Below are 18,037 nucleotides of genomic sequence, written 5' to 3'. Positions count from 1 at the left end.
ACATGCCATTAAGTCTAATTAAGACTTCATTTGATATCATGCTGCTGGAGAACAAAAGCAAAATAAAAATAATGAAGCGAATGAGATGTGATGCTGTGCAAATACACGTGACGAATGTGACCTTGACCCTTCCATCTCACATGGTCTCTATTCTCTCGCTTCTTGATCAGTCATCATTATCATTTCCTTATATTGTAAGGGTCTTTCATGTTTATTCCTTTATTTCCCCTTTCTTTATTTTGCCGTAATCATTTTTGATCCATAGGTGATTAATGAACATGTATCTTTAAGTCAAGCAGCAGGAAGAATGAAGAATTCAGAAGTTACCCAGGAGAGAACACTCTGCTAGTTTGAACAGGAGCTTCAGACTTTTCTGCACCAGAGAGAGAGATGTGAAAAAATGAAATGAAAATGAAATGAAATGAAAATGAAATGAAAGGGTTTGATTGATTGGCTGGTGAGCAATGAATTGGCCCAAAAGGCTGTACTTTGCCGGGTAGCAGGTGGTGATTGACTCTTCTCCCAGTGGAATGCTTCTCAGAGACCTGAGGGAGCAGCTGAGCCCTAGACAGAGAAAGGTTGTGTTCTCTGCCTCTGCAGAAAGGCTGTGAGTGCTATATTTCTGAAGCTGCAGTGAACCAGAATTAATTAATCTACAGGGGAAACATTACATGCTGCAAACAAAGATAAGAACCTTCCCGCTCTCTCGCTCCAGAAAGGCTGTGAGTGCTATATTTCTGAAAATACAGAGACCTGAATGAATCTACAGTAAAACTTCAAACTGAAAGCAAGGTTTGAAGAAGAGTAAGGTGCTAAAAATCACCATCTGAAACAAGACTCTTTTTCCTTTTACTGATGATTTTTACCCCTTTATTGCCCTCTGTGTTTGTCTCTCTTGTCTGTGTATGTATATATAAGAGGATGGAGGGCAGGTTAAAGCAGGGAATTAGATGATTGTTAGCCAGCTGTATTTGCTGCATATTTCATTATAGTTCTCGTTATTAATAAAAATTGCATTTACATTTATAAACCCAGTGACTGTAATTGTTGGGCAGCCAAGCACCAAAATTTTTCAAAGAATTGTTGGTTAATTCACTTGTGTTATGACTCGAGATCAAGTGGAGCGGCAATTAACCGCGCACGAGCCCAGGATGTGAAAAACAATATCCCTCACCACCCTACTGCTTTCCAATTCCACCTTTTCTGCATCTGCCCCTGGAAAAATCTCTATCCCAAGTCTCTTAAAATTGCAAATTCAAATTCCCAAATGCCTACCTATTCATCCTCCATTTGTCATGGTACATCTGTAACTATTGGCTAGCCAAAAACAAAGGCGCCATGTATGACATATTTTAATGTGGCGAATCCACTACACACCAACTTCCACATGCGTCCTGGTAGTATGAAACCTTGATCCAATGGCATAGAAACCAAGACAACTGGAAGTTTTATTCTGCTGCAGCCTTCATCCACCAGAACAACCATTGAGATATTCCAGATGGCGGATCTCTTCCACCTGTCCTGCCATTAAGGACATGTCTCAATCTGAACAATCTCTTTCTCATTTCCACCTTGGATGACCTTACAAAACCTTTACTCTCTCCCATGCTAGCTGTTCACTCTAGTATGACCTGCATCTTGTCTAGACCCAAGCCCAAGAGGTACATATTTGAAAGGATTGAGTACACAAATAATTTGGCAAATCAGAAATTTAAAAAAACAGCATCCATTGAGAAACGTTAACTCTGGGTGCGATTCAATGGCCACATTATGCTCAAGCGAGAGTGCGATGAGGCTGTTAAAACGAGAACCGCACTAGGCACCGATCTGTTTGAGATCTAACCAGCCCGTTTCCCTTGGCGAAATCCGGATCTTGTCTTAGTATGGCGTGAAACCAATAATCACCACCTAAGCACAATTAATGGGAGCAAACTCTTATCTAACGGCCCCCCGTGATCGAACAGCCTCCACAGGAAGTGGTCACGCAGGCTTTGATTAGTACTCCCTTTTAAAAACGTGAAAATGGCGGAGGGGCATTTGGGGAACTGGATGGTTCCGGGGTGGAAGACACCGCTGGTTGTCATACACTGTGGAAGGGAAGTTAATGAATTACCAATTTAGAAGCATGCTGGGAATATTGACTATAATTTAACACTGCTTTTGAGCGAAAATAAGTAGGTCAAGTAATGTAAACTAAATACTGCTTAGTATGTTGTACTCGGCCTTATTATGATAATAAGTTGTTCTTCCAAAGGACAACAAAATGCGTACTCAAATTTTTTTAAAACCAAGGGCAAAACATTCATATTTCCTCGTGCGTATGTTCCCAAGCTTTATCTCTTCAAAGTTGTTTATTTAACACTATAAATATAATGGTTTTCGACTGCATAACTCAGAGTGCAGTGCACTAGCTTTTGCAGCTGGAACACTCTCTCTCCACAAATATATTTGTGTCAATAAATTTCCTTAAATCGAACCTCAAGGAATTTGTCTTTATTATGATTTCCACGACATACACCCTCTTCCAATTCCTTACAGATATTGAACAGTATGGACGATATTTTGGACACAGCGGAACTTGCCCCACTGGTGCTGCTGGCTGGCCAGGAGGCCAGATGCCGGAGAAGGCCCCTCGTTTAAGGAGCAGCATACTTGCATTTGAAGCAGTTCAGAGAAGGTTCACTGGCTGATTCCTGGGATGAAGGATTTGTCTTATGAGGAAGGATTAAGCAGGTTGGTCCTGTATTTATTGGAGTTTAGAAGAATGAGAGATGATTTGATTGAAATATAGAAGGTTCCGAGGGGCTTGACAGGGTAGATCTGAGAGGATGTGTCCCTCCTGGGAGAATCTAGAACTAAGGGAATAGTTTCAAGACATTTAAAATGGAGGTGAGGAGGAATTTCTTCTCGCATAGAGACACTTGTGTTTGGAATTCTCTTCCTCATCGAGCAGTGGAGGCTGAGTCATTGAATGTACTCAAGGCTGAGTAAGACAGATTTTTGATGACAAGAGAGTCAAGGCTTCTAGAGGGCAGGCAGGAAAGTGGTGTTAAGGCCTCAATCAGACCAACCATGATCTTATTAAATGGCTGAGCAGGCTCAATAGGCCAAATGGCCTATTTCTGCTTCTATTTTTTATGTTCTTTCCACACAGCATTTTCATCAGTTGGTGCAGGGTTATGGGCAATTCCACCAACATTCGTAGCCATGGCCTGCTGTGACTGGGCCATACTCAGGAGCACCGCTGCAATTTCCAGGTGGTTCTGAGACATGGCCACCTGTGAGGTAGCAACCCTGTCCTGGGCCTTGGCCAGCGCCTGCACAGGCATGTATGGTGAGGGTGGTGTTGGGTTTAGGGTGATGTCGGGGTGAGCGAGTTATGGGGTGAGGGTGGTGTTGGGGTGAAAGTGATGTGGGCATGAGGGGGTTGACATACCTGTCATGGGGAACCGTAACTAAGCGTACTCCCATGACCAACCAGGTCCACCGGGCTTCATGGTGCCCCAGTTGGCACTGCACAATCTGCCCCCGCTTGTCCCTCCCCCACCCCCATCACTGCACCCTTGGCCCCATTGGTGGCCAGCACCAAGGGGGCCTCTGGCCATGCCGCCATACCTGATGCCAGGGGTACCATTGGCTGGCACTGTCCCCACCAAGGTTATGACCGCGGCCCCTCTAGGGTCTCCTGTGGTTGCTGCCGTGGGTGGGCTGTTCACGATGGCGGTGATCGGGGGGAGAATAACGCACAAGTGAAAAACCTTGATTTGCACCCGGCTCAGATTTTGACACCGCGCTCTAGTTGCCTGCTGGCAGAGTTAGCGAAGTTTGCACCCTGCACCGGCGGCCCATGTTAAACCATCATTTACATGGATTTAAGTCCGATTAATGGGTTGGACACTTCATGCTCCACCTCTCCACAATGCACCACCCCTCTTAGGCAGAAATCTCGCGGGTGCAAATTGTTGCAAGTATTCACAAATGGGGGCAGGGCGCTATGGCCATTGAGAGGGTGCAAGGAGCAATAGACACTTTCAAAATTTGTTAAGCTTGCTGGGGTGGCTGCCTGAGCCAAGACGGGGAAGGACTTGGTGTCAAGTCCGTACAGTCAGGTTGTCCCCCTCGGGATCGGGCTGGCCGAGCTCAGACTGCCTTTAATGGTGAATGTGATTTAAACGCATCCCTCTGGAGGTACTTACAGGCTCCTGGTTGCTCGCACTGCTGACTGCTCACTGTGTCCTGTAAATGTTCAGAGAGCCCCTGATGATGTGGGAACCCACCCAGGCTGCCCTTCTGGAAACCCTCATACCCCAGCAGTATCATCAATGGGATGGGCGTAGCCAAACTCAATCACTGGCCCACCAGGTGCTGGCACTCCTCAGAAGTGCAGCCCCACAGAAAAGGGAGCAGGGGTTTAGCAGAGCTCACCCCAAACAAAGGACACCTGCACCACAGCCACACCTGCATCATAGCCTCACCAGTGACTCCCACCCCTCAGGATCATGAGCTGTCTCCTCTTGTTGAGACTAGCAGCACTGCCTGCCTCTACAACTCCTCCAAGGTGCTGTTCAGGAGGGCATGTTTGAGTCTGCAGCCCATCCTGTGGAAGAGGGTGTCCCCTCCTCACCGGCATCAAACAGTGTGTCCACTGTTGAGAAATTGAGGAGCAGGTCTTCTCTGAGCCATCTTTGTGGCTGCAATGAATGTGTGGTGAGTGGAGCGCTTAAAAGCTCCAGCTTGTCAGGCTCTTTAGCGCTAATTCTGGCCCCAGTGGTTACACCGCCCACTGGTCTGCGAGTTGCTTCCAATTCACGTCGACAGAATGCTTACTCATTTGCATGTCCTGAATCGCAGAACAAATAACTCCATCAATGGAAAGCACACGCTATTCAGTTCCGGCAGGAACATAGGCCGGAATTCTCCCTTTTGGGGACTAAGTCCCTGCGTCAGCCGGAAAACGGGTGAGAATCACTCCGGACTTTTTCCTCTAAAGTCCGGGGTGATTCTCCGTTTTCCAGGGGGCTAGCAGAGCACCAGCAGGCATACCACAGCTCTGGCTGCTGGTGGAGCCCTGTTGTCCAGACTGCGAGGCCGCGCATGTGCGTGGTGGCCCACTCCGGCGTGGGCGCCGCCAACATGGCGGAGGAATGTAGCTCCCCCCAGATCACGATGGCCCGCCAATCGGTGGCCCCCGATCGCAGGCCTGGCCACCACGAAGGCCCCCCCGCCCCCCACCAGGACCGCCACCGTGGCCGCGGGTCCGAGCTCCCGCCGGGTGGTACCAGATGTAAACCATGCCAGCGGGAGTTCAGCCGATCGCCTGTGGAGAATTGCCGCGGGGGCCTATTTCAGCGGCCCCCGACCGGCGCCTCGGCGACCACCGGAGAATCGGAGAATCGGCGGCCCGGAGTCGGAGCGGCATGGCGGGAATTTCCCGCGCCCCCAGCGATTCTCCGACCTGGCGCGGGCTCGGAGAATCCCAGCTATAGTCTCCCAGAGAAGCTAGCCCATGAAGAAAATCTAATCACCCACTCCTATCTATTGATTAGCAATTACACTGTTTTGAAATTGAAATGAACAAGTTCTGTTCTTTCCATCTCAGAATGTACTCGATTCTCTGGACAGATGTGGCCATTGTGAATGATTGGCTAAGTTTCAAATACAAATGGCTTTCAGCACAGTAGGTGTACTACAGAATGACAGTTTTAAGAGGTTGTAATAATAGCCCGCACCTTTGATGTGATTTTTGGTTTACTGGCACAAGCTAATAGGATTACAAGTATACAAGGTCTTTTCACACGGCAGAATGCAGCTTTTCCTCTCAGTATCAATAATAATGTGCTTGATGTTTCATTAGTTGCAGAGAGGTTTATTTATTTCCCAAGGAAAGCAAAACATTTGCATTGAATCTGTGGGCTGTACATGGTGGATATTGGGTGAGTGGCTATGGAAGATGCATGAGACATGGGGGTGGATGGAATGGAGCGATGGTGTGAGGGGTCAGGTTGAGAAAGATTTAAGCAATGTTAGGAGTTGTGCTGCTGTTGCTGAGGGCCAAGTCGAGCCTTCCCACCACCTCAGAGAATCCATAAAATCCCAATCGTGCAGAAGGAGGCCATTTGGCTCAGTGAGTTTTCACTGACCACCCCCCAAAAGAGCACACTACCCAGCTCCACGCCCCCATCCACCACATCCTATCCCTGTAATCCCGTAACCTAACCTGCACATCCCTGGACACTAGAGGGCACTTTAGCATGGGCAATCCACTTAACCTGCTCACAGAACCATGGAATTCCTACAGTGCAGCAGGAGGCCATTCGACCCATTGAGTCTGCACCGACCCTCTGAAAGAGCACCCTATCTAGGCCCACTCCCCTGCCTATCTCTGTAACCCTATAAACCCACCTAACCTGCACATCTTTGGACGGTGGGAGGGAATCGCAGCACCCAGACAAAATCCACACAGACACGGGGAGAAAGTGCAAACTCCACAGTCACCCAAGGCTGGAATCGAACACGAGTCCCTGGCTCTGTGAGGCAGCAGTGCTAACCAGTGTGTCACCGTGCTTCGCCTCCGCAAACACCCCACACTGGTTAACAACTCGCAAATTGCACTGTGGACTCAAACCCTGCGGGACAAAAATCATAGGCAAAGTCGCACAACAGTTGGAAGTGCAGTTTGTAAGCTGGAACTTCGCCGGATTCGCAAAACACCCTCCCAATAGGAAATATGTGTGCCTGTATGTGTGCTCACCAAAACTGCACACTGTACTTCAGGTATGGTAGCACAATTACAGGGAGACTTCCTTATCCTGCATACCAATCCCTTTGCAATGAAAGCCAACCTGCCTTTTGCCTTCCTAAAGTGCTAACTATATCCGCTTGCTGACTTTCGCTGTCCCATTACAAGTACACCAAATCCCTCTGGGCATCAACATTTACAATACTTAAAAAAAATATACTGGCTTTCTATTCTTTTTAGCAAAGTAAATAACCTCACACTTTCCATTACAATACTCCATCTGTCACCTTGTTGCCCACTCACTTAGCTTGCATATCTCTCTTTGCAGCCTCTGTGCTCTTCACGGCTCATATACCTACCTAGCTTTGTATTGTCAGAAAGATTGGGAACATAACTCATGGGACCTTCATCAAAGCCGTTAACACAGATTGTTTAGATAACTGAGCCCCAAGTAAGAATCCTTGCAGAACTAATTATGGCCTGCAAACTTGAAAGTGCCCTGTCCATCCCTGCTGTCTGTTTTCTATTGGTTAACCAATCTTTCATCCATGCTAATATATTACCTCCAGCTCCATGAACTCAACGAAGATTCACCAGATTTGTTCCAGGGATTGTCTTCTGAAGAGAGATTGGGCAAAATATGAGCCTGTATTCTCTGGAGTTTTGAAGAATGAGAGGTAATCTCATTGAAACCTAGTTGCAGGTAAGATGTTTCTCTTGTTTGGGGAGTCTAGAATCATGGGGCACAATTTTAAAATAAGACCGATGCCACTTGGGACCAAGATGAAGAGACATTTCTTCACACAGAGGGTTGTGAATCTTTGGAATTCTCTACCCCAGAGGGCTGTGGAAGTTCCCTTGTTGAGTGTGTTTAAGGTCGAGATTGATAGATTTCTATTGAACAGTAACTTAAAGGGTTATGGGGATAGTGGGTGCAAAAGGCATTGAAGTGTCCGAGCAGCCATGATCATATTGAATGGTGGAGCAGGCTCAACGGGTTGAATGGCCTACTCCAGTTCCTACATATTAACATTTTTATGTAACACCTTATCAAACAGCTTTTGGAAATCCAAGTATACAACATTTACTGGCTCTCTTTTTTCTCTCCTCCTATTTACATCCTCAAAACAAATTTAATAAATCTGTCAGACACAATTTCCTTTTCATAGAACCATTTTGACTCAGATCATTCTAAGTGGATTATTAAAGCTTTCTTAATAATTGTTTCTAGCATTTTCATGATGACTGGTATTGGGCTAACTGGTTTGCAGTGCCCTATTTTTTGTCTCCCTCCTTTCTTGAATAACTGTTACATTTGCCAACTTGCAATCCATTAGGACCATTCCATAATCTAGCTATTTTTTTCAAAACTCAGAACCAGCTTATCCATTATCTCTGCAGCTCATTTCTTTTAAACCCCAGTTGTTGGCATCAAATCGGATTGATTTATTGGCTTAGTCCCTTAAGTTTCTCTAATACATTTTTTCACTGACATCAGTTATCTTAAATTCGTAACTCCAACCGATCTTTGGCTAACTTCTTGTACTGATATATAATATGTATTGTACTGTGAAGACATGCACAAAATATTTGTCCAATGTCTCTGCCATTTCTCAATCCCCATGATAATTTCTTCCTTCTTTGCCCGAAACGGACCAATGTTTGCTTTAACCAGTTTCCTCCATTTTATATATTTGTAAAAGCTCTTATAATCCAAACTGAATGGGATGGGGGTGGGGGGGGGGGGGGGGGGGAGACATGCACCAATGGATTGCCAATTCATCACTGACACCCGTTTTACAATATTGCAGGGTCAAGATTGATGTGTTAGGCAGGTTGGTTCGATGTGGACTGCACGCGATGCAGGGAAGTTAGAAACAGACGTCTAACACAGGAGAAGATCCAACACTGTTTTATTCAACTAGATGAACTGCTGTACATATTCAGCTGTGGGTCGACACTATACTGATCTGCCTAGTGACCTTGCAGTAACCTGAACAGACTTACTAGCTACCGCATGGGGTTTGTGCTTGCTAGCTCGTGGACTCTGACTGTCTCAGTAGCTGGGTCCCGAGAGAGCGGGAAACCTAGTGCCCTCTGGCTTTATAGTGGTAGTGGCCTGTCTGGTGATTGGCTGTGCTGTGTTGTATGCTTACTGGTCATCCTATGTGTCAATCACTGCCTGTCTGCATCTCATTATAAACATGCGTGGATATTATGACAAAAATCTATCCCTTTGTGTATCATAATCTTATCATATTATGTATTATGTGCTTATGGTGTTATACATTTTATCTTTAGTGGTAAATATAGTGGATGTGTAGATAATCTATGTGACTTTGAAATCCTGATATAAGAAATATGGTTGGTTTACTTTCTGGAGAATTGGATTTTTTGGAAGGTAGTGAATTTTGTTTTATTTCAAATAGTTAGCTTCAGTGAATTTGACAGTAAAGTTAAATAACCTGATCCATGCACTACACATATTTAACATGAACCAGATGCAAACCTTTCAAAGATATAGATTGATTAAACACATGTCATAAACCATCTGTTCTCAGACAAAAGAGAAAGAACACTAAAATACCTGAAGTGCATTCTTAACCTCTTTATTTTTGATCCATATCTTGCCCTGGTTTTGTGGATCAATCAACAAGGGGTATCGAGCTGCTTTGGTAACGATGATTCCATTCTGAATGGACAACTCATCATTTGGTAAACCTTGTAAGTTCCATTCACCAATTGTGGGGATGTCAATGAGCATTTCTGTAAGGTTCAAGTTGCTGGCAAAGGGAATCTTACGAGTTTTCATTTCTTTCTCCCAATCTCTCAGCAGCAAATTACGGAACTCTTGGTTAAAAGGCCCAGAATATGACAAAAAGGCCGTGGCTAACAATACATCACCTGGAACAGAAAACCCAAAACAGAAAAGCATTAGCAGCCTAGACTTTTTGCTTAATGTCTCAAACTGCATTAATAGCTTCAGAGTTCTTTTGCATTTTTGAGAGAAGGAAAGCAACAGATGTGAATGTGGAGGGAAGTGCGGTTACAGGAGACAACAAAAGATCAGCACTAAAGAGAAAAAAAGGACTTGCATTCAAAGACCACCTTTCATTATTTCAGGTTGTTCCAAAGTGGTTTACAGCCAATGAAGTACTTTTGAAGTGTAGTAACTATTGTAATACAGAAAATGCACACACAACTTGTACAAAGGCAGGATAATTTGGTTTTTTGAGTGACGTTAATTAAGAGGTAAATATTGGCCAGGACTCCAGGGATGACTCCCATATTCTTCTTCGAAATAGAGTCACGGAATCTCTTACATTCACCTGACGGCAGAGGCACTTCAGTTTAATGTCTCTTCTGATAAAAGATTTCAGATACAATTGGAGAGAGAGACAACAATCCAGGCAAATAGAATCTGCTGGATACATTCTGACAGTGAAAGTATTAATCCAAACTCTGTTCTTAAAAACCTTGAGGGATAGTTTCTTCGATGGTGCACTTTGTGAATGGAACTTTCAGTGCAATCAAGAGGAAATGAGAGCAATGAATTAACGTCACTGCTCCAGAATATCTTGAACTGTCCCATCCTGACCGAAGATCCAGCCGCCATATTAAAGCGTCATTCAAACACACATAGTCCACTCTCTCCAGCCCATTTGTCTACTGGAGAGCTTTAGAGATATTTGCCAAGCAGAAGACGGTAGCTACACCCCGCATCTTGCACAACACACTCCAGGTCTTGATCAGATGAGTAGGGATGCGCTTTGTCACAGGGACAATCCAAGAAGCACACCAGCCTCACCTCTCCAGCATGGGAGGCCAAAGCAGAGCTGCACAGCTGGCCAACACACCTTTAACTCCATCATAACCCCCAAGAGGACCATGGGGAGACCATTGCCAATCTCCCTGTGGGACTCGTGGAGTACGCACTTCCCAGGTAGGTCACCCAGCTGGAGCTCGCCATATTTACATGTAAAGCCAGCCCATGCAACACTCAGAGCTGTCGGTTATCCCAACAGGAACTGGATTGTGAAAGATTCTGCTGTGGGCAGGGTACATAATTCAATAAATCCTTGTTCCGCTACAGCTGGCTTCCTCAAGTTACTAAACTGGCGACGAGGACAAAGGAAACACCGGACCCTCTTTTGGAACCGTCCAGCCATCCCGGAAGATTACTATCCCGGAACGTGGGGACATAAAAGTTCAAGATGCACTGTTGGGTAAGCTGGAAGTCTTCAATGCAGGCCTGAAAGACTGCAGCCAGTATATTGAACTCATAGAACATAAAATGCAGAAGGAGGCCATTCGGCCCATCGAGTCTGCACCGACCCACTTAAGCCCTCACTTCCACCCTATCCCCGTAACCCAATAACCTCTCCTAACCTTTTTTGGTCACTAAGGGCAATTTATCATGGCCAATCCACCTAACCTGCACGTCTTTGGACTGTGGGAGGAAACCGGAGCACCTGGAGGAAACCCACGCAGTCACGGGGAGAACGTGCAGACTCCACACAGACAGTGACTGTGGAAGGGAAATTACTGAGTTGCCAACTTGGAAGCATGCTGGGAATTGCTTGACGATATAGTTTAACACTGCTTTTGAACAAAAATAAGTAGGTCAGGTAACATAAACAAAATACTGCTCAATATTTTGGTCTCGGCCTTATTATGACAACACATTGTCCTCCGAAAGATAACAAAATGTGTACTCGAGTTGTTTTTAGCCAAGGGCAAGAACATATGTACTATGTATTTCATCTTACGTACTTTCCAAGGTCTATTTAATATAAACATGGCTGTTTACTTCAAGCTGTCATTTCAGACTATAAAGATATGCTTTCTTCGAGTGCGGTGGAATGGCTATGCAGCCAGAACACTCTCTCTCCACAAATATATCCGTGTAAATAAATTTCCTTAAATTGAACCTCGAGGAATTTGTCTTTATTATAATTTCCACGACAGTGACCCAGCAGGGAATCGAAACTGGGACCCTGGCGCTGTGAAGCCACAGTGCTAATCACTTGTGCTACCGTGTTGCCCACGGAGGTACTTCTTCCAGCCTAATGCTATTTTGGGGGACCATTGCCAGAAAGTCATCCTTCTGACTGTCTGTGGGGCTCCAACGTTTGGAATTATAAAGAGTCTCACTTATCCGGCTGCACCAGACTCCAAATCATTTGATGAGCTGGTTGTGTTGGTAGCTGAACATTATGATTCTAAACTTCCTGTATCATGCAGTGGTATAGGTTTAATTCAACAATGTAAACTCCAGGTGAATCAGTCACTGACTTCTTGACCCGCCTTAGGTGACTGGCAGAGCATTGCTAGTTCGGGCTGTCCCTCTCCGAAATGTTGAGGGATAGGCTGGTTTGTGGGATAAACAACATGGCCACTCAGAGGAAGCTGTTGGCAGAGCCCACTTTAGATTTAAAACAGGTTATTGAGCGTTCACTGTCCCATGAGCAAAGAGAGAAAAGGGTGCAGGAGCTGCCGAGGTCATGGACTGTGAGGTCCATATTTGACCCGCCCTCCGTTTTGAAATCTCACTGCATCACGGGACAATGCGAGTCAGGCCAAATCACCTCGCAAAGGGCAACCCCAGAGGCAATTCTGCAGCTGGGCCAAGCACTCAGGAGCCAATGCTGACTTGCAGAATCCCTCCTTGAAGACGAGGGGGAGAGCTGGTCACCTGGCCAAATGTGTGGTTGGAGCCGCCAGAATTGTACCGAATACTCCAGGTGTGGCCTCACCAAGACCTGAGTAACTTCAGTAAGACATCCTTACTTCTGAATTCCAATCCTCTTGCAATGAAGACCAACATGCCATTTGCTTTCCTAATTACTTGCTGTGCCTGCCTCTCCACTTTTCGGGACATCTAGATCCCTTTGTCCATCCACACTTCCCAATATATCACCATTTAAATAATACTCTTCCTTCATCTTTTCCACAGCAAAGTATATGACTTCACATTTATCCATATTGTACTGCATCTGCCATTTGCTCCCGCTCCTGGGGACGGTGCAGTCTACAAAAATGACGGTTCTCCCGAGATTTCTGTTCATATTCTAGTGTCTCCCTATTTTTATTCCAAAAGCCTTTTTTAAGAGAGTCAATGCAGTGGTCTCTGGGTTTGTGTGAGCGGGTAAAACCCTGCGGGTAAAGAAGGTGCTGCTGGAGCGGTGCTGACAGGGGTGCTGGCCCTACCGAATTTTAGGAACTATTATTGGGCGGCAAATATAGCAATGATCAGGAAGTGGGTAGTGGGGGAGATGTTGGTGTGGGAGCGGGATCACGTAAGGGCACAAGTTTGGGGGCACTGGTAACGGCACCTCTGCCGTTCTCGCCGGCTCGGTACTCTACAAGCTCGGTGGTGGTGGCAGCTTAGAGCGTGTGGGAACAGTGGCGGAAGCACATGAGAGTGGAGGGAGCGTCGAAATGGGCTCCAATTTGTGATAACCGCCGGTTTGTGCCGGGGAGGCTAGATGGGGAGTTTCGTAGGTGGCAGCGAGCTAGGATTGAGTGGTTAGGGGACCTGTTGATTGACGGCAGCTTTCCCGTGCTAGGAGGACTTGGAGAAGGCGTTTGGGCTGCCAGGTGGGAATGGGTTCCGTTATCTGCAGGTTCGGGACTTTGTGCGAAGGCAGTTTTCGACCTTTCCACTTCTGCCGCTGCAGGAGATACAGGACAAGGTCATTTCTAAAATAGGAGTCGGGGAGGGGAAGGTCTCGGAAATTTATAAAGAGCTTATGGAGTGGGAGGGAATCCAGATAGGGGAGGTAAAGCGGAAATGGGAGGAAGAGTTGGGCAAGGAATTAGAGGCGGGATTGTGGGAGGATGCCTTGAGTAGGGTTAATGTGTCTTCGTTGTGTGCCAGGCTCAGCCTGATACAATTTAAGGTGGTCCATTGGGCACATATGACTGTCGCCCATTTGAGCAAGGTTCTTTGAAGGGATGAAGGATAGATGTGGGCAGTGTGCGGGTGGACCGCAAATCATGTCCACATGTTTTGGGCATGTCCGAAGATTAGGGGATTTTGGCAGAGATTTTCCAATGTCATGTCCACGGTACTAAAGACTAGGGTGGCGCCGAGTCCAGGGATGGCGATGTTTGGAGTGTCGGAAGACCCGGGAGTCCAGGGGGCGAGAGAGGCTGACGTTTTGGCCTTTGCCTCCTTGGTAGCTTGGAGACGGATTTTATTGGCGTGGAGGGACTCGGAGCCCCCAAAATCGGGGGTATGGATTAGGGTCATGGCTGGGTTTCTCAGGCTTGAGAAGATGAAGTTCTCTCTGAGAGAGTCGACATTAGGGTTTGCCCGGAGGTGGAGGCCGTTTATCGACTTCTTTGGAAGAAATTAAGCTGTAAGGGGGGTGGGGAGATAGGGAGGGAGGGGGGTTAGAGGGAGATAGTTGAGGTGGGATCAGTGAGTGGAGGAGGGGGTCTGGGGAACTGTGTGTGTAAGCTTGGTTGTTGGTTGAGTGGGTTGTTATTTACTGCGTTGAAATGAAAATCACTTATTGTCACAAGTAGGCTTCAAATGAAGTTATTGTGAAAAGCCCCTAGTCGCCACATTTCGGCACCTGTTCGGGGAGGCTAGTACGGGAATGTATTATGTTTGTTTTTGAAATTGCTGTTAAAAATTACAAATGCCTCAATAAAATGTTTTTTTTTCAATAATGACCAAAAACAGAGAAGCTCACAATCGTGAACCAACAGCAACTGTAATGGTCTCTAGTGGTTTTTGCCTACTAGCCTTGTTGCTGATGCAGCCATGTATCTGACGCACTAACAGATACATCAAAGTGATCAAGATGCCATTGCTGAGGTTTAACATCTGAATCCCACAGTCTACCCTCTACCTGCATTATTCCCTCCCCCCCCTCCCCTCCTGTGTACCCTTGTCCTTCCCGCTTGGGTCACTGTCTGTGCGGAGTCTGCTTGTTAGGTGAATTGGACATTCTGAATTCTCCCTCAGTGTACCCGAACAGGCGCTGGAATGTTGACCAGGGGCTTTTCACAGTAACTTCATTGCAGTGTTAATGTAAGCCTACCTGTGACACTAATAAAGGTTATTATTATTCAGGAATATGGAAGCATCCACCAGGATCAGACAAACTCCAGCAGTGTGGTGTTCCACTGGCATTGTAATCTGACCGGCACATCTTTGTGGTAGATAGGCTATGGCAATAAATGTTGCACTGACTTCGAGGTCTGACCGTAGAATGCCATTATTTTTCAAACATGATTCAGACCGGCACAATTGCCTGCTGGTATGATGCAAGATTGGAAGGCATTACATAATTCCGTTGAGAAGCATGTTTTAAGATGGTAATGTATGCAAATGGAATTCATGTCACGACTCAGTGAGATACACAACCCATCAATAGAAGAATTGCAAATTGTTTTGGTGCTGGCAGGAATCCACCTGCCGCAAAACCCGCTCCGGGCAGCATGGGAAAATTATCCCCATGGAATCTCATTTTTGTTTCCAAGACACTTCAGACGTTCACACTTCATTTATATTCAAATTCCAGTGCAAAGCCGAATGGGTACTGAATCTGCAGTGAGGGTGCACCATTAAACCTCCAGTATACTGAGCTTAAATTTTACCTGAAACTCATTTAACAGTTCATTAAAAATAAAAGCTGTTGCATATTGATTATAGAATGCTACTGATTGCAGAATTTCCAATACTGATTTATCTTTCACAACATCAATTATCCAGACTGTGCCCAATTTCATGATTCCAGTCAGATTTAGAATTTTTTTTAGTAAAATGCTATAATTTAAAGTATTTCTTTTTTAAGATATTCTGAATGTTGATTCAACCATTATGTTTTTTTGACATGCTGTCCAATAATGCAGTGGAGGGACTGAAGCACTGGGCTCCTGAATGTCATATACCTATTTTTGAAAGGGCAGAAAGCGCAAACTGCACCAGTACAAAACATATTTCAGCTATAAGTGGAGTTAGTTCTTACCCACAAGACGTTTGGTCTGCGCTGAGAATTCCTTACTCTGTTTGGTCCATCGTTCCTTTTCACCGGCCAGCCCACTGATCAGAGTGGAAGCTGTCTGCATTTTGTGTCGGCAGCGTCCGGCATCCTCCAATAATGCCTAAGAAGAAGAAACAAAGGATGTCAGCTCCGTAACATTAGTCTCCTGAAAATAAATCTTTAGGTATGCATTAAGTAGAGTCCGTATCAGAAGCAAACGGTCAGAGCACATCTGAAATTGTACGTTGGATCTCATCGGGAACATCCTTCCTGCATCTACCCTGTCCAGTCCTGTTAGAATTTTATAGGTTCCTAAAAGATCCCCCCTCATTCTTCTGAACTCCAGCAAATACAATCCTAACTGATTCAATCTCTCTTCGTACGCCAGTCCTGCTCTCTCAAGAATCAGTCTGGTAAACCTTTGCTGCACTCCCTCTGTAGCTAGAGCATCCTTCCTCAGATAAGGAGATCAACACTGCACAAAATACTCCAGGTGTGGTCTCATCAAGGCCCTGTATAATTGCAGCAAGACATCCCTGCTCCTGCATTCAAATCCTCTTGCAATGAAGGCTAGCATACCATTTGCCCTCTTTACCACCTGCTGAACCTGTATCCAGGTCTCGTTGCAGGTTCCCCTTGCCCCTGGGTTATGGCCATTCAGATAATAGTCTGCCTTCTTGTTTTTGCCATCAAAGTGGATAACCTCGCATTTATCCAAATTAAATTGCATCTGCTATTCATTTGCCACTCACTCAACTTGTTCAAATCACACTGAAGGATCTCTACATCCTCCTCACAGCTCACCCTCCCACCCAACTTGATGTCATCTGCAAATTTGGAGATATGAAATATTGTTCCCTCATCTAAATCATTAATATATATTGTGAATAGCTGGGATCTTAGTACCTATCCCTGCGGTTACCCCACTAGTCACTGCCTGCCAATTGGAAAAGGGCCCATTAATTCCTACTCTTGTTTCTGGATGCCAACCAGTTTTCTATCCATCTCAATACACTACACCCAATCCCATGTGCTTTAATTTTACATGGTAATCTTTTATGCGGGACTTTGTCAAAAGGCTTCTGAAAGTCTAAATACACCACATCCACTGGCTCCCCTTCATCAATTATACAAGTTACATCCTCGAAGAATTCCAGTCGATTTGTCAAGCATGATTTCCCCTTCATAAATCCATGCTGACTCGGTCCGATCCTGCCACTGTTTTCAGTCATAGGCCGGGATTCTCCAACAATGGGGCTATGTCCCCTTGCCTGCTAGAAAACCGGCGCGAATCACTCCGAACTTTTTTCTAAAATGTCCGGGGTGATTCTCCGTTTTTAAGGGGGCTTGCAGGGCCCTGGCGTGCGCCGCGCAGCTCCTGCTGCAAATAAGGGGCCATGCACTTCCAGCCACGGGTCCACGCATGCGCGGGGGCCCACAAAACATGGCAGACCCACACAGCGGGACGGCTCTGAAGAAGGTAGGCCCCCCCCCTTCAGATCGCGCACGCCCGCCGATCGGTGGCCCCCGATCGCGAGTCTGGCCGTCATGGTGCCCCCCAGAGACTAATCCCCCTGCCCCCCCCCCACCAGGGCAGCCACCGCAGCCGTGATGCCGAGCTCCTGCTGGGTGGAACCATATGAGAACCATGCCGGCAGGAAATCTGCCGGTCAACCGCAGAGAATCACTGACGGGGCCTCGTTCAACTGCACTTGACCTGCGCCACGTCAACCGCACGCGCGCAACTGCCGCCGATTCTCTGGTCGCCGGAGAATCACAGGAAGGCGTCGCGGGTCCGACACCCCATTCTCCGCCCCCACGCCGGGCGCAATTGCGACGTGGGGGCTGGGAGAATCCCGGCCAGAGAGTCATAGATGTTTACAGCATGGAAACAAGCTCTTTGGCCCAGCTTGTCCATGCCGCCCAATTTCTATCACTAAGCTAGTCCCACTTGCCCGCATTTGGTCCATATCCCTCTATACCCACCCTGCCCATGTAACTGTCTAACTGTTTTTTTTAAAGGAAAGAATTGTAGCTGACTTTACCACTGCCTCTGGCAGCTAGTTCCAGATGGGCACTACCCTCTGTGCGAAAAAGTTTCCCCTCTGGTTTCTTTTGTATCTCTCCCCTCTCACCTTAAACCTATGCCCTCTAGTTCTAAACTTCTCTCCCTGTGCTCTGCTTCACAGCGCCAGGTCCCAGGTTTGACTCCCGCATGGGTCACTGTCTGTTTCCTCCCACAAGTCCCGAAAGGCTTAGATGACGTTAGATGAATTGGACATTCTGAATTCTCGCTCTG

At 46.4% G+C, this 18,037-nt stretch overlaps 1 protein-coding gene across 1 annotated transcript in view; it reads right to left on the bottom strand.

Annotated features, from left to right (window-relative positions):
- The window catches only part of dnah5 (dynein, axonemal, heavy chain 5), a 521,599-nt gene that overhangs the window by 128,008 nt on the left and 375,554 nt on the right, over positions 1-18,037 (bottom strand). The window contains exons 62-63 of the mRNA XM_072509474.1: positions 15,724-15,859; positions 9,327-9,643 (exon numbers count right to left, since the gene is read on the bottom strand). Of these exons, the coding sequence (XP_072365575.1) occupies positions 9,327-9,643; positions 15,724-15,859 (453 nt within the window). The remainder of the gene's footprint in view (positions 1-9,326; positions 9,644-15,723; positions 15,860-18,037) is intronic.

This window comes from Scyliorhinus torazame, chromosome 6 (genome assembly GCF_047496885.1).
Source record: "Scyliorhinus torazame isolate Kashiwa2021f chromosome 6, sScyTor2.1, whole genome shotgun sequence".
NCBI classification, from domain to species: Eukaryota; Metazoa; Chordata; class Chondrichthyes; order Carcharhiniformes; family Scyliorhinidae; genus Scyliorhinus; species Scyliorhinus torazame.
Note: the sequence above shows the minus strand (reverse complement) of the source record. Positions and strands in the feature narration are given on the sequence as shown.